This window comes from Haliotis asinina, chromosome 7 (assembly GCF_037392515.1).
Source record: "Haliotis asinina isolate JCU_RB_2024 chromosome 7, JCU_Hal_asi_v2, whole genome shotgun sequence".
NCBI classification, from domain to species: Eukaryota; Metazoa; Mollusca; class Gastropoda; order Lepetellida; family Haliotidae; genus Haliotis; species Haliotis asinina.
Genome location: NC_090286.1, coordinates 18,436,355 through 18,453,549, shown reverse-complemented (window position 1 = coordinate 18,453,549; position 17,195 = coordinate 18,436,355). Strand labels below are relative to the sequence as shown.

At 40.1% G+C, this 17,195-nt stretch overlaps 1 protein-coding gene across 1 annotated transcript in view; it reads left to right on the top strand.

Annotated features, from left to right (window-relative positions):
- LOC137290530 (ubiquitin carboxyl-terminal hydrolase 24-like) overlaps positions 1-17,195 on the top strand; it is a 177,129-nt gene that overhangs the window by 145,721 nt on the left and 14,213 nt on the right. Inside the window, exons 49-57 of the mRNA XM_067821545.1 lie at positions 1,178-1,277; positions 1,511-1,630; positions 2,920-3,006; positions 9,573-9,684; positions 10,339-10,457; positions 10,627-10,740; positions 15,597-15,662; positions 16,429-16,519; positions 16,672-16,826. Of these exons, the coding sequence (XP_067677646.1) occupies positions 1,178-1,277; positions 1,511-1,630; positions 2,920-3,006; positions 9,573-9,684; positions 10,339-10,457; positions 10,627-10,740; positions 15,597-15,662; positions 16,429-16,519; positions 16,672-16,826 (964 nt within the window). The remainder of the gene's footprint in view (positions 1-1,177; positions 1,278-1,510; positions 1,631-2,919; positions 3,007-9,572; positions 9,685-10,338; positions 10,458-10,626; positions 10,741-15,596; positions 15,663-16,428; positions 16,520-16,671; positions 16,827-17,195) is intronic.

Below are 17,195 nucleotides of genomic sequence, written 5' to 3'. Positions count from 1 at the left end.
CTTTCGTCACATCAGTAAGGTGTAGGAACAAGAAAATGCAGGATGTGTTGCTTGTAGGAAATGCCCTCAGACAGAGCTGCAACATCGCTTGTTTCATTCAAGAGCTGGAAAATCGGCACACATCTGTTGTTGTGTAGTGTTAATCATGCGTTCTACAAGCAACTATAGAAGTTTTGACTCAACAAATTTCTTTGCCCCAATTCTTTGCCCCAATTCTTTGATAGTTTCTCTGTCTAACCTTTAGAAGAAAGAAATGATTGACGATCTAAACTTTAGAAGAAAGAAATGGTTGATTGATTGGTCTGTACTTTCTGTGTCAGCAACATATCACAAACACAGCATAAAGGTGGTTGTATTAGTGTAGATAGGATATTGCACATTATGTTTTATGAGAGCATAAGTGTTTAATGTACTATTTGCATCTAGTAAGTTCCACTGATGTTGTTTTCAATGTGGCATTTCCAATTTCAGTGTACATGTGGTGCACACTGCACCTGACATCACCTTTCTATTTCAGTATGCTTTTCAGCGTCATGTGGGAACTTGGGTTGTGTATTAGTTGTCATCTGCGATATTATGTTTCTTGTGGTTGCTTCTGACCTTCAGGGTCAAGGAAAACTGTAGTGATTAAAGAATTCATGAACATCGTGTGAATAATATTGACCACAAGAACTCAAGATGTTGCCAATGCATTATGATTAGCAGTCTGCTTTGCTGTCACATATATGATCTCTTCCCTGACACTCTCTGGTTGAAGAGATATGTGTGATAATGCTGCTGTAGAAGCACATGGACATAAAACTGGAAGTATTTTAAATTGTAACTCTGATGGGTTTGGTATGTGCATTGGAATTTCAATTATGAGAGTTCATTCAACAAGAAGTGATGTTTTTCAAACATGAAAGTGTTCTAAGTGTTTTACAACAGCTAACCTGTACTTCATGAGCAGTCTTTCATTTGACCCATTTCTTCACCATGCAATATTCATCTAAAACACTTTTAATTTGGAAATGAAAATGGTTTTCTTTGAAACACCATATGCTGGAATGTTTCCCATTGTTTTGCCCATATGCTTAGCCGATTAAAGTGCTCATAGTTTGTGTGATTCAGTCTGATGAACATCTGATGCAATGCACTTCCAGATCTCAAAGAAAGATACTGTTTACATTCATTCCAGGCCATTCTTACTGGAGTGTCCAAATAAAGATGTCCGAAGCTTTATGGCCAAGCTTTTGGATCGAATTATCTACAGCTTCTTCTACCATGGTGGTGTGGCGGTATGTTTACACTATTTACAGCAACACAAAATTATGTTCTCAGTTACAGAATTTGTGCCTATTTGCCAAATACAAGTGTATTTCTTGTGCCTGCTACATAAATCCTTGCTGTAAAACCTTGTTGTCAGACAAAATGGAATGAAATATATATGTTAGCATATGAATGTTTTCTCGTAACTTGATATAGTGACCACTTTTCATGTTGTGTTTCATATATGTATGTACTTCAACAGACACACAAGAACTTTGACTGTATCATAGAACACTTGCTGGTTATGTTGGAGAAGGATGTTGTAGATCATGTCAAGAACTGCTTCCAGTACTTTACCGTCATCCGCAATTATGTTCAGATGGTGAGTAGCATTGTGCAAGAGACCTGATGTCTTCTCAGTCATAGTGTAGTATACAGTGAATGATCTAGATGGTGAGTAGCATTGTGCAAGAGACCTGATGTCTTCTCAGTCATGATGTGGTATACAGTGAATGATCTAGATGGTGAGTAGCATTGTGCAAGAGACCTGATGTCATCTCAGTCATGATGTGGTATACAGTGAATGATCTAGATGGTGAGTAGCATTGTGCAAGAGACCTGATGTCATCTCAGTCATAGTGTAGTATACAGTGAATGATCTAGATGGTGAGTAGCATTGTGCAAGAGACCTGATGTCATCTCAGTCATGATGTGGTATACAGTGAATGATCTAGATGGTGAGTAGCATTGTGCAAGAGACCTGATGTCATCTCAGTCATAGTGTAGTATACAGTGAATGATCTAGATGGTGAGTAGCATTGTGCAAGAGACCTGATGTCATCTCAGTCATGATGTGGTATACAGTGAATGATCTAGATGGTGAGTAGCATTGTGCAAGAGACCTGATGTCATCTCAGTCATGATGTGGTATACAGTGAATGATCTAGATGGTGAGTAGCATTGTGCAAGAGACCTGATGTCATCTCAGTCATGATGTGGTATACAGTGAATGATCTAGATGGTGAGTAGCATTGTGCAAGAGACCTGATGTCATCTCAGTCATGATGTGGTATACAGTGAATGATCTAGATGGTGAGTAGCATTGTGCAAGAGACCTGATGTCATCTCAGTCATGATGTGGTATACAGTGAATGATCTAGATGGTGAGTAGCATTGTGCAAGAGACCTGATGTCATCTCAGTCATAGTGTAGTATACAGTGAATGATCTAGATGGTGAGTAGCATTGTGCAAGAGACCTGATGTCATCTCAGTCATGATGTGGTATACAGTGAATGATCTAGATGGTGAGTAGCATTGTGCAAGAGACCTGATGTCATCTCAGTCATGATGTGGTATACAGTGAATGATCTAGATGGTGAGTAGCATTGTGCAAGAGACCTGATGTCATCTCAGTCATGATGTGGTATACAGTGAATGATCTAGATGTTGAGTTGCATTGTACAGCAGACCTGTGACAATATTTTTCCTCTGATAAGAGCATTTTCCCTCTACCTTTGGTTGGTTGTGTTTTTTAGAGCTTGTGTCATAAACATTTTTCTAGGTTTAATTCAAGTAAAAACTCAGCCATGTGTTTGTAAGTAAAACACACCTCCATGTCAAGATAACATGCCTGTGCATATACTATTTATTGGTTTTGTGTTATGTTTCAGGGCACTAAAGCCTGTTCTCACATGAATGGTCGCCAGGGTTTCTACCGTCTCATCACTTTTCTCCTAGGTCAGACAGGTGACAGTCAGGTGAGTGATTCCTTACACAAGAAGGAAGTGCAAGAATATAACCTTTTGCTGAATATTCTCTGAGTTTTCCAGCTTTGCATCCTGCATTTCTCATCTTCTCTCAGTAGTTTTTCCCCTCTATGATATTAGTGAAAGTGCTCTGTTTTGTCTTGTATATGAAAGCATATTTTAAACTGTCATGGATATTGATCACTTCATTTTGTGCAAAACCTGTTATATTGTTGGGCAGTATTAACTTGGTCTGATAAGTGCTAGATGACATTTCTTGAGCAGATGGTGAAAACTGTACTTCATTTGTTAACTAGACTTGGAACACAGTTAAGTATAGAGGTGAATGAGTCCCATTTGATAATTTGGGATAATTGCATGGGTTTTTAAATATAGTAGTAGGCTCCGTCTGTCCGTACGGACATCTGTACATACGTACATGTGAATTGGAATATCTTAAGAACCATTCCCTAGATTCTTTTCATAGTTGGTACCTAGGTTCATCATAAAGAAAGACAGGTCTCAGTCAGATTTGGTGACCTTCATTTCAAGGTCACAAAGGGACTTTAACCTTTTACCCATGTCAGCAAGATATCTCAAGAACCATTCCCAGAATTTTGTTCATATTCAACACCAAGCTTATTCTAGGGAAGGTGCCCAGTTGATTTTGGTGACCTTCAGTAAATTTTCAAGGTCATGCTAACACTTTGATGTTAAGCTGTATGTTAAACTTGTCAGCAAGATGTCATAGAACCATTCACCATTCACTGGATTGAATTCAACTCCAAGCTTATTCTATGGAAGGCACAGGGCCCAGTTATTGACCTTCACATAATTTTCAAGGTCATGGTGACACTTCAAAGTTTTTAGCATGTTCACCTGCATGTTAAGCTTGTCAACATGATATCTCAAGAACTACTCACTGGATTTTCTTATACCACACCAAGCTTCATCTTGGGAAGGTGCATTTAACTTCATCTTAAACTACTACCTTCATTTTCATTACTTTTTAAGTAATGTCAGGGGATTATGTCGCCTTAGTGACAATGCTTGTTGAACTTATCCTGTCTCATGGTATGCACTTCTCTCTCTTGCTTCGCCACTGAGTGGAATGATGTAAACTCTTCTCCCTAGGCCTCTCTTGCCCATTTGCCCAAGCACTTTATGCTACCCTCTTCATAAGACAGCTTCCTCATCAGAGTCTAGTTTGAGAGGAAGAAACATGGCAAAGTCTTCCCCGGTCTCCGCTGGAACTTCATAGCAAAGAATCAGGTGCCTTGATAACCTGATCATATTTTACATTCATCTTGTTGTGGATGATCCTTAGGCCTCACGATACTGAAGACCTGAAGCTGTGCCCTGTTTGGCTTTGCACATTTTGCCTCGCTGCTTCAAAGGATTGCCACCGTCTCCTCAAGCATCTTTTCATCCTGTTATCCTCAACATCGAGGGCGGAAGTGTCTTGCACCACCTTATCCTTCTGGATGAGGGCAACCATATTACAGGCTTATACTTTGGCAGGATTACCACCTCCAACAGCTTCCAATCCACATGACACATGGGAGTTAGCTTCTACGATGGCTCTGCACAAAAATTGCTCTCTCCGCACTGTTAGGAAAAGGTGTTGGCAATCTGACTCAGTCCTCTCCTTCCACTATGTACAGGATCTTTCGGTCGAGGATGTCCAAGGCCTGTACCAGTTTGGATACCTTGTTCTGGCACAACTGTCCATGACCCAACAACGGAAGGAACAGTACCACGTGGTTACTGCTTTCCTGTATTATCCCGAAGTCTGAACATCATGTCTGTCTTTGTTCTTGTTATAGGTTAGAACTGCTTCACATAGTTTTATGCTAAACACGGAGATACTACCACTCTGGTGGTTGGATGGATCTGGAGCACAGTTCTGTAGCATGATGTGGAAGAATACAACATTTCCTGACCTCTACTTTTTAAAGCAGTTACATCAGTTAAGTGTGTCAATCCCAATTTCCAGTGGTTTTTGTTGTGTTCTAGCTCCGAAGTTGCAAGGCCCATATTTTGACGAAGCTTATGTAAAGGAGTGAGGGTTAATTCAGTGTTGTTTGGAATGATAGTGGGGCATGCTGCATGCTTCATGCTGCATGCTTTTCATTGGAACTGGAAAGCTGCCTAATAAGAGGCTTGCATGGAATGGTTGGGTGAATGGACATGAGAGACCTAGGGAGAAATGTTTACATCATTCACTTAACAAAGCAAGCTTTAGCTTCAATACCATAAAATTGACCATGGCCTTCTCAAATGCTATCAGTTGGAGTTATCGCCCTGTAAGAGTGAGAATGTCATAATTTTCCATGTGGCACACATGAACTCATGTGTTTTAAAATAAAATTGCAAAATTTGGCTGTTCCACTTTAATAATTGTATGGGTGTACCTTAAGGCAGCAAATATACACCCCATTCATGTACTAAAAATTCATGTACTGTTCAGGTTGCAGGGAATATGGTAGTCATAAAGCACAGCCCGCTCATAGTTGCACCTTAAACAGCACATTACACAGCACATTACACACAGGTAGCATACAGTTGGAAATACCACTAGCCCTGCATCATATGAAACAACCCATAATAAACAAGAACTGGCATCTTGGAGTTTTGTTTGGGCAACCTCCGGAACAATGACCATATACACTGTTGCCAATGCCCTCGATATTTTAATTCCTTCATCCATACTGGGGCCAGACCAAAGGAATTTGTGGCAGAGATACAATGATACAAAGCTCCCCTTTCCAACATCAAACATGTTTTCAAGACAAGATATTGAAGGGTTTGAATTGCCCTCAAATATCAGTATTGTCTTGAATGCTCATTGCAAGGCAAACTCTTGTGCTTCATATATCTTTAACCTTACCCATGATATATTACCTCCTTGATAAGAGCACCTTGAATTAGAGTCACTGTGGCTGATGAATAACTTACAGTTCCTCAGCTATAAGTTCATTACAGCCATTAGGAAGATGCTTCTTCATGCTACTGAGGCAGAGGCAGCAGAATACACATCGTTTGTGAAGTTAGAGACTGCCACTCTAGAGACCCAAAACTGCTGCTGTTACAGGTCATTGGCTCTCTCCCTTTGCAAGCAGTCGGCATTCTGCTGTTTATCCTGTTGACAGTTACAGAGACAGATTCTTTCATACAAATGCATAAAATCTGTGATTTACAATGTGATTAGGTTGTTTGACAAAACATCCACTTGCAAATTTGAGATCGATTGGTTCACTGGATGAAGAGTTATTTACAAAAAAACGGGTCCACATGCATTTCATGCAAAACTATGGCAGCTCTCACATTTATGGAAAATATCGTCTCTTCACACATGCACAAATGAGATCATCTTGAAGAAAAGAAGGCAGCAGATCTTTGGGAGTTAGATTCACCAGTCTACATCAAGATCAGGAGCTGTGTTATTCCTCTCTACCTCTCTACTAGATTCAGAGGAACCCATTCTCAAGTCCTCATGGAACCTATCAGGGAACTTTACAGTTTAGTAGACAGTCTGGACTGCAACATTGTGGCCAGATACATCCAAGGGAAGCTCAACGTTCTTGCTGTCAGTGAAGCGTGAGTCTTCAGGCAGATGGCACTTGGATTAAATGACAAAGCTTCCCCATGAGCATTTTTCATGTCTGGAGTCAATGCTCAACTTTATGAGTTAAGGTCTGATGTGACAAATGTTTTACATGTTATTTATTATGCACTCACAAACACAGCATGAAGTATTTTCAGTCAATAAATAAGCAAATATGATCAAAAGATTAACCAATAACTTCATCTGGCAAAGCAGATTTGTCAAATGTTAGTGTTTATGTATGTAGATTTCCTAATGCATGCTGAATATAATCAGATCCTGTCGTTTAATGCCTTTGCCCCTGTAAAAACAATGTTCTTTCTTCATAGGATTAACTGCCAATATATGGATTAATTGCTCATCTTTGTCTGACTAAATTATTTATTCATCAGTGAAGATAACAGCCTGTAAAACACAGAAAAACAAACCAGTCTCATTGCAGTTAATGCATATATGCGCATATCCATCAGTCAAGGTAGGGAGGCTGGACTTAAACTTGTCAACATCACTCTGATCTACAATGGCACTTTCGCCACTCACGCCACTCACCTTGAACTGTTTGATGTCATACGGTGTTTTCCAATGTGCCAGGCAACCATCATGCGTTTTCATTCACGTGACAATTAATTTATAATACAAGTGGCACATTTCATTACAAATGTATTATGAAAACAAATGAAACACTTTGAAGGTTAATCATCTGCCAGTGGTAGAAATGGTAAAAAACTAATAGGATGGAAAAATAACGAAGCCAATGTACGTCTCTATATTTTGTCTCATAACCCTAATTAGTTTATTGTCATATTTGTATGATTCTGAAAATTAATAAAAGAACACACGATCTGCTTATACTCATTGAAAATTTCTAACATAACAGCAACATTTATACATTGTATAGATTGCCAATGTGGATCCTATTTCACACACATACTCAATCTAGTGTGTGTTTTCTGTCATACAGATTCTGCTGAATGCTACAACAAATAAATTAAAACAAAATGCAAATAATGAATGTAAAACAGACTAATTTTATAGCAACAATGTCAGGCTACTACCTTGTTCAGGAATGTATCCATCATTATCCACGTAAAAGAAATCGTATTCCATTCATCTGCAGCTGGTAAATAATCCTGCTCTATGTCGCGTGTCTTACAACTGTCTAGTTTGCGAAAAAGTAACACACCGTTTCACGTCTTTCGTTGGTGAAAAACAGATGAACCTCTCATTGGTCTCCCAAGATAGCACACCTGGCAAACTAATTGTATGATGTCCACTATTCTAAGTAATTTAGTTAACCAATAATGAGCAATCAATCAACGCAAGGGTGGTTAATTCTTTGAAGGGAGGATGTTGTTTTTGTGCTCACTCTTTACGACAGGGTGTAGTCATCTACACACACTGCCTTTTGACAAATCTGCTAGAAGATAAAAGTAATTAATCAATCAGTGTGTTATCGGTTAATCCTTTGATCGATGTTTGTTTTTGTAACTCAGCTGATAAACCCTCTTGAATCACTTACATGCACATATTACATAACATACGATACATTTGCCATTACAGACCTTAATTTATAATGTTGAGTATTTACTCCAGACAAGAGAAATGCCAAATGGCAACCTTTGTTGAGTAACCGAAGTGGTGTTACTACTAATTATACCTGTTATAAATTCATGAATTGACCATCCAGAGAATGATGACAAATAACACGTGTAGCTTTACACCATCAAACGCCAGCAAGGAAGATGTAATCTCTGTGTCGAATGCAGCCTGAAAACACTTATGGGCCGAAACTGTTTTGAGGATACCAACAGAATTTCGTTACATAATACGTAATTCGACCGTTGGCGAGAAACATTATTTGCTCCGCATCAGTGCCCCTTTAATCCACTGATGTTAATCCACTGTGTTGTTAATACATGTTTAGCCAATCAGTCAATCAGCAGGAGAGTTGAAATACCACATAACAGCTTAGAGAGCATTAAGTACGGGAGAAAGCACACCTACAAGGTTTTGGTAGACGTGTAAAACCGGAGGGGGAAATCGCGTGGGGCGGAGCCCACTTCCTTCATCAGCCTGGTGGCTGTGTGGTAGATTGGAGGGCTACAGGTTTAGAGGGCTTCCATGGTAATAACGAAGTTGGGGGAATATAGAACCGAGTTTCATCCATCCACAGTACATTTTCCGAAGCATATCTCCTAAACTGTTTGTGATAGCTTAACCAAACTTGTTACACATGTCAAGCATGATCCCTAGGTGTGCCTTTAGGGTCTTAGACCCAGATATCAATTTTGTTTTTTGTGTTTTGCAAACTATACATGCTAGCTTCATCAAACTTGGTACATATGTCAAGATGTACCTTTGGGGGATTAGACCCAGATATATATATTTTGCGGTTTCTGTGACTTGGGCCTTGGCTTTGATGATGTTAAGATGTACAGAACAGATCTCCCAAACATTAGTTTTGTCAAACTTGGTACACATGTTTGCTATGTTCCCCATGATCCCTAGATTTTCTTTTTAGGTGTTACACCAGTGTGTGAATTATATTTTTTGTGGTTTCCATGACAACAAGTTTGACTTTGACTGAAATTGGTGGTTGTGCTCATTTCTGGAGCAGAACGACACTTATTTTTCATTGTACACCTTAAGACCTGTTGAACAGCAAAAGATTGTGTGCAGATAAAGGAGTTAGGGCTTGAAGAAATATTTGGACTCATCTTTTACATATTTATTGCTTATACTCTTGCAGAACTTGCATATTTATAGTCATATACATACACAAGTATTTACCATTGCAGGATATTTGTACGTGTTCAATAAAAGACTTACCTGGAAACTGCAAGACTGATACTAGTTACTTGTGTTATGTATGTTTCTCCAGACCAGAACATATTTGTGAACCAGTGGTAGAGCTGTAAATGTTGACTGCCCACTTACTTATGTTAGATTTAGTGATGTCTCTCTTTTTCAGGATTGGTCAAGTCGAAGATGGAGTTCTATCCAGTCTAGAGAATTTGTCAATCTTCACGTAGCCCTAGCTGTCCTTATTGCCAACTGTGATGTGTCAAGCTATAGGACAGAAGGTGAGTAAATGGTATGATTCTGTAGAAAGAGAATATATGTTTGTGTCTTAATGTGGAACAGAAAGTGAAATATTAATATGTCTTGATATAGAATAGAAAGTGACATGTGTGAACTAACACAGCAGAGGGAGAATGTCACATGAGTGAACGAACACGGCAGAGGGAGAATATAACATGAGTGAATGAACACAACAGAGGGAGAATATCACATGAGTGAACCAACACAACAGAGGGAGAATGTCACATGAGTGAACCAACACAGCAGAGGAAGAATGTCACCTGAGTGAACTAACACAGCAGAGGGAGAATGTCACATGAATGAAAAAACACAGCAGAGGGAGAATGTCACATGAGTGAACTAACAGCAGAAGGAGAATTTCACATGAATGAACTAATTCCAATTGGAGAATATACCATGAGTGAACTAACACAGTAGAGGGATAATATCATATAGAAGTCCGTAATTAGTTTGGGGTTTTTTTAGCTTGTAAGGAACACATACTCTCTTGAACAGGTGAGTATGATGTTTTCAAGCTGTAGCCCCTTGGGCTTCCAGGAAGGAAAGCTATACAGTTTAGTTACTAATTGTGCACTAGAATTTGATGAATGTTATCGGTTGTGTGTTTATTTAATTTTGTAATGTTGTCATTCCAGATAGTGGTGAATTTCCTGTTGTGAAGCCAAAAACAGTATTTCCAAATGTGTTTCTCAAGATGTCTACAGAAATGGAAAAATATGTGTTTGGAACAGACTCTTTTCGCTATCTGCGTGAGGTATGTAAGATGAATCCTTTATATTATATCATATGTTTAGCACTTCCTTGGGGTAAGAGGGAGTAGGTCACCATTGATACTGTAGTTAAAGAAGTAATGTAACTTCTACCTGTGTTGAGATGTTGCAGTATTTTGCTTGTATTATGTCAAGTGTTTTTGTCATATTCAGGTTGTTCAGGCCGTGAGAGAACTGATTGTGAGTAATGCTACCATCACAGACATGCTGCTATACTGCAGCTTCTGTAACAAAACCTTCAGCCTCAACCTTGTGAAACACTTAATGGTGAGTTAGTCATTTTACTCCTAGTCCATATTTAGTCCATATTTGATTATTTCCCACTTTCTTTCTACATAAGAGCCTTGTGTCTTTATCCGTTATTTACATGCTCGAATTTATGCTTCATTCAATTAAAGCTCAGATGACATTCTTTGTGCTTTCCAAACTGCAAGTGATGGCATTTAAGATGAAGTGATTTCTCTGGTATAGCTAGAGGCACTGAACTAAAGTCTGAATTGTACAGTAATAGGGTTCAGATAGGAATATAGTGATGTCACTTAAGCTGGTCAGAATTGTGGCATTGTCTGGGTCTGCTTCTGGTATGCATGTAGTGGAAATGGCTGTCTTGTTGTAAACAGTTGATTTGTAATAATAATTATATATACTTAATTTACACTAAATGTACTTTTAAAATATCTGAATGTTAGCCCAGTAAATTCTGTATTGCATCATGAAAAATCTGATCAAAGAGAAACGGCTGGTTGGTGGTAAGAAATTAGATAAACCTGCAGAGGTTTCCGATTCTTTGAAGAGAATCATCCTTGGGGTACATATGTGCATTTTCTGCGACTGAAAATGTCATATGACAGTTGTATCAATGTTTATAATGACATATTGTACAATAAATACAAAAAGCCTTTTCTATCTATTATACAACCCCCACCATGTGGAGTTACCTACCTGTCATGTATGCATGACCAATCAGAGAAGCATCCAAACTCTATCAACATGTCTTTTGCTGAATAAATTAGTGAACAGTGGGGAGGTGGGCAGCCCAACCCCAAGGAAGATTGCCTCCAAAGAATTGAAAACCTCTACAGGTTTATCTGATTCTTTTTCATAGAGATCAACCTTGGGTTACATATATGCATTAACGCACACTCGCAAAGACCGGAGACCAGGAAGGAAGGAAGTCTGACACAGTACTTAATCTTAATTAGCAATCTGAGTGAGAATGCCCGGTCAACAAGGTAATCGAACAGGAGGCTGAGCCAGAAAACTGAAAATTACCGAGAACCACTGTGACTACCAAAGCAGTGCCAGAAGCACAAGAACCCGAGCTTGCTGGGTGGACAGCTTGGAGAGGACCTGGGTTATAAAAGAGTTAGTGGCAGAAATGCCCACAGAACCTTGCCCGTCCAATCCATTAGGAAGGCGTCGGAGGACCCTCAGGTCCAGTATTAGAGAGCAGAAGATGGGTATCTGATTCATCCAGCCAGACGCAAACAGATCCACCTGGAACGATGCGTACAACCAGGGCATAACTGACGATCAAGCATCTACTCGTGCAAGGCCAGGATCCGCTGAGACTGAGCATCTGCTCGCACGTTCTCCAGCCCTGGGAAATGGGAAGAACCTGACAGTCATACTGATCGCATCAGAGGAGAAATTCCCAGGTCTCCCAAAGAAGCACTAAGAAAACCATGTTACCTTGCTTCAGGATGTATGTCATGGCTGTGCAGTTGTCCAACTGAAGACAGCCAAACGGCCCCGAACATGTGGCCATAAAGCACTCGAAAACCAACCACATGGCTCTCAGTATCAAGAAATGGATTGGAAGACTGGTTTTGGCTTTGGACCAGCATCCACACACTGACACACTGCCCAGAACACTTACACACACACTCCAGTCCTTGAGTGACGCATCAGTTTTGAACTGTATGAGCTCACCTCATGATGTCCAAAGGGACACCTTTGAAGAGATTCCCAACATTGGTCTACCACTGAAGGTGATGGTGCAACCATTCAGGAATTGTGAGAAACTTTTCCAGATCCTTGGAATGAGCCAACTAACTTGCCAATGCTTGCTGTATAAGGTGCATCCTCAACCGCGCCTGCCACACTACAGAGATGGACAGAGCCTGGGACAGTGAGAGGAATGAAGACATCATCTCCTGTACTCTGGTGACCCAGTCCGGCAACAGAAGAGCAAGACCTTGCTGAGTTGTGAATCGTGCCCTGAGAAAAAACAAACCCTTGGTGGGTACCAGGTAGGATTTCTTAAGGATTTCTTAAGGTTGATGAACCACACCAAAACAGAGAGGGACTGGGTGCGATCTCTCACTCTCCAAGGTGGACCAGGCTCCCAGACCCAAAGCCAGTAGCAACAGATAAACAGGCGCCTCAAGGCGGCAGATAGAATTAAGTTCGGCAGTCCAACCCCAAACTCTGTGTACCCCGTCTTGCCAAAGTTCTCCCTCTGACTTATGAACAAGGAACTTCACTGAGTAGGGAAAAGCCTTGGCACAGTTCACAAACATCAAGGTAATTCAAGGCACTTCTCATGTTTATCTTGTGGCGGAATAATCTGCCCACAGGCAACACATGCTGTGCAATGCATGTAGATAACAGCGCAAGAGAACAGTATAAATATACACATAGGAAACAGAAAAAAAATGTATGTGACCACACAACATGAAATAATTGATAGGCAACAATATTCCAACCACATGGCATGCTAAACTTCCCGCAATGGAATGGCAACACATGTGTAAACCATAGGAAAGGTAGCATAAATTTGAATACAAAAGTCACATAAATGAGAAGTAACAAACTGCAAAGTTAATAGAGTGTTCTAGAGAACAAATAAAGTCCATGCATACAGTACTAGTTGCCTGAAGTGTGTCAGACACTTGAGAACGCAATGAGTGACAGCAGAAGGAAAGATAATACGGACTTGGATGCTTACCTGTAGAGGTTTTTGAAGAGATTTGCTTTGGGGTAGGGCTGTCCACCTTCCAAACAATTCTGTTCATTGATTTATCCAGCAGAAGGAATGATGATACGGGTTTGGATGCTTACCTGGTTGTCATGTAAGGTAGGGAGGTAACTCCACATTGTTGGGGCTCTGTGATAGATTAGAAAGGCCTTTTTGTTTATCATACTATATTTTATTTAAACATTGATACAACTGTCACATGACATTTTCAGCTGCAGAAAGTGCATATATGTATCTCAAGGACGATCTCTATGTTAAAGAATATGCTTTCGTCCAGTCTAATGGTACATTCATATACTGACTGACACACAATGAAAATGCAAAACCCATTTCATACTAGGAAAAAATTGACAAACCATATCATTTGCAAACAAGTTTTAATACAGTCATGTAAAGAATTTAATTGTTTTTCCTTTGCATGTTAAGAAGATGATGTGTTGCACACTGATACTGATGACGTAACATGTCAAGTTTAACACACAGACCCCCTTATCAAAGTCAGTAGCGAGTGTGACCCACTTGAGATTGCAAGTAAGCACAGAGGAGTCTTGGCATGAACTGGCACAAATGTCGAACAGATGCTTGAGGAATGTTCTGCCACTCCTGCTGTAAAGCAAGGGCCAATTCTGCAACGTTGTTTGGTTAACGTTGATGTTGATGGACACTACGTCCAAGTCCATCCCACAAATGTTCAATGGGGTTTAAATCTGGTGAAACAGCTGGCCAGGGAATGACTGGTATCTGTGCTTGCCGGAGAAAGTCTCTGGTAAGAAGTGCAGTGTGGGGACGGGCGTTATCGTGCTGGAATGTCAAGGGCATTTGCTGATGTCCATGGTTGTTCAGAAGCGGTTGAAGAACAGGCTTTAAAAGCTGGTCAACATAACGCAGTGCTGTCAGTGTACTGTTCATCACAATCAGACGGCTCAGAAATCTTGCACTGATTGGAGCCCAAACCATACACTGTCTCCACCAAAGCAATTTCTCTCAATAACGCATCCATCTTGATAACATTCATGTTGCCGTCTGTATACACGTTGACATCCATCTGCAAAGGATAGACAGAACCTTGTGAGTAGACACTCTGGTTGAAGAATCTGGGTGGCATAAGGCGATGTTTTTGAGCAAACTGCAGTCTGGCAGCCTGATGATGTGGTGTCATGATGTTTCCACAGTATGGCCTACGACATCTCATACCCACAGCTCGCAGACGTCTTATCACCGTCATAGCGCTGACTTGCCATCCGTTACGTCCTACTGTGGTACGATCTGTGTTTGCTGCTGTCTTGATGTGCTCGTCGGATGTGTCAGTCTTGACGTGGTGTCGTAACCCGAAGTCGGCCTGGTTTCAGGAAGGTCACGAACACTTCCTGTTTGCTGATGATGTTGTTGAGGTCTGGGGACAGTTGATGGATGCACTCCAAAGAGGCGGGCAACCTCGCTCTGTGATGCTCCGGCCAACAGCGTCCCAGTGGTTTGATTCCTCTGTGGTTCGTTGAGCCGTGGCATTTTGTGACTGGTAGTGAAACAATCGAATCATGATGCCTTTTATGCGTCCAAAACCCCACTTTGCTCATGCATCTCACAGTAACCATGCACCCCATAAGATCCAGGAAAACTGCCAGAGTTATGTTTTGTCGAATTATACATTTGCCAGGAACATTAAATGGGTTCGAACCCAAATCTTCTTATGGTTTCATTTGGCAACCTTACATCAAGTTATCTAAGTGTGATAATTGAATTCATTATGTAAAATGATTTTGAAAATTACGAAAACGGGTTTTGCATTTTCATTGTGTGTCAGTATACATATAATATGGTAGTTGTTCCTCACCATCTTCCCATATTGTATATAAAAGTTCAGTTTATTCTTGTTATGATATGGCTGAAAAATTGCTGATGTGACACTAAATCCTGCCTCACTCACTCATCCATCCACCATCTTCCAGTTTGGCATGGACAGTGAGTATCTCTTGAGCAAGTGTACAGTGGTAATGCAAGTATCAAGTGTATATTGCTGGTATCAAGAAGGGATGTTGATATTTTATGACAATGAAGATTTGCCTTATGATGAGGATGATCTGTCTTTGCAACATGTGATGTTATGAGAAATAAGGTTAATATCATTCCATATGTATTGTTTCAGTCACAGTATCTGAACACGCCATCCAATGAACTGAAGCCTATATTCACACTTCTAACTGAAGTTTTGGTAAGTTGTTTTATACGGTGTGCACAGTGTAAACATTTCACAGGAAGTCATCACATTAAAGTCTGCTCATGATGAGGTTTTTCGATCAGCAAGTATTGCACAGATCAGACATTTTGTACATGTGTGGATATTTGGTGTTCGCTGATGAACATCTCTCAAGTAGGGTATAGACTGTTGTGAATCCTGTTGGTGAAGTTTGATGAAATGTTAGATGTTGGGGTTTGTTTAATGTTTTATTTGGATATGCCACAAGTATCAGTGTCAATGCTTTATTTTCAACAGTGGACATATTCCACATAGACCTTGACAAGAGTTTTACTTAGTTTGGGTTTATGCTCACTCATAATTTATTTAAGTCTGTATCATTAAACATACTTTGACCCTGATGTTTGGAAAGGGTTTTCCTGAAGTAAAGTCAGATGTGAATATCAGCTGTAAGGTGAAGAGAAGAAGCCTGGTTCTGTCACTATCACCATCATTGTCTTCATGAGAAATGTCACCTCTGCAGCCATGAAATTGTATGTTTTAAGGTACCTGTAAAAATGCTAACGCATATATTTGTAGTCCAATGTCTGGGAAAGAGATCATCTTTGATAATAATTGAACATGGTAGTTACTTAGTAATTGTTGGATCTTCAGATGGCTGCCTCAGTTAGGTCAAACATTTTCATATTAAGGTGAGCTGATGAGTGTTTTGACTTGCATGAATTTCAGTCCTGCTTTTGGCATGTCATATAGTAGATTGATACATTTTGATTTGTGAAAGGTGATAGAGGATTCACTTCAACTGACACGACTCAAGTGGGTGATTGATGGGCACACTGATGAATCTGGGCACAAGTATGAAGGGCTCATAGGTAATGTTTCACAGTCATTTTCAACTCTTTCTCACTATCTGTTCAGAACTGATTTTATCATTTTTAAATAATGTGGAGAAATATTTCTCCTTCATGCTATAGTTTTGTGACTTTATATCAAAATGTACCTCTTCTTCCTTTGATAATTTTAGCAATAATCCGACTGAACCATGTGTGTGACAGTCGACGTTCCTACCAGTGTATCAAGTTCCTCGTGGGAGTCAGCAATAGGTGCAGCATTGCCAAGGATTATCTACTTAGCACCCCCAGTAAGTGGCAGTGGGCAGTCAACTGGCTCAAGAAGAAGGTATGTATGAAAGCTGGTCAAAAATAAGGAAGTAGACAAATTCTCATTTATTGTAATGGGGCTTCTGTTGTCTCTGCCAGTTCAACACCATACCCTTGCTCTTTGGTTCCAGCAGTATGGTGAACGTCTTATACCAGGATTACTTCACACTTTCTTCCTGCTTCAAGCTGACATCATGAAACTGGAATACCCATTAATGCATCTTCATCCCAAGCCACATCATTCCAAAGGGGTTAAAGGTCGTTGTTGCTTGGGGGATGAAACAAAGCATAGTCATATCTAAGTGAATATACTATGAGTAGGGTTAGAGTGCTGCATGTTATCTCAGTGGGCTGTCACTGCTACACAGGCAGGACAAGCTCATGTGGC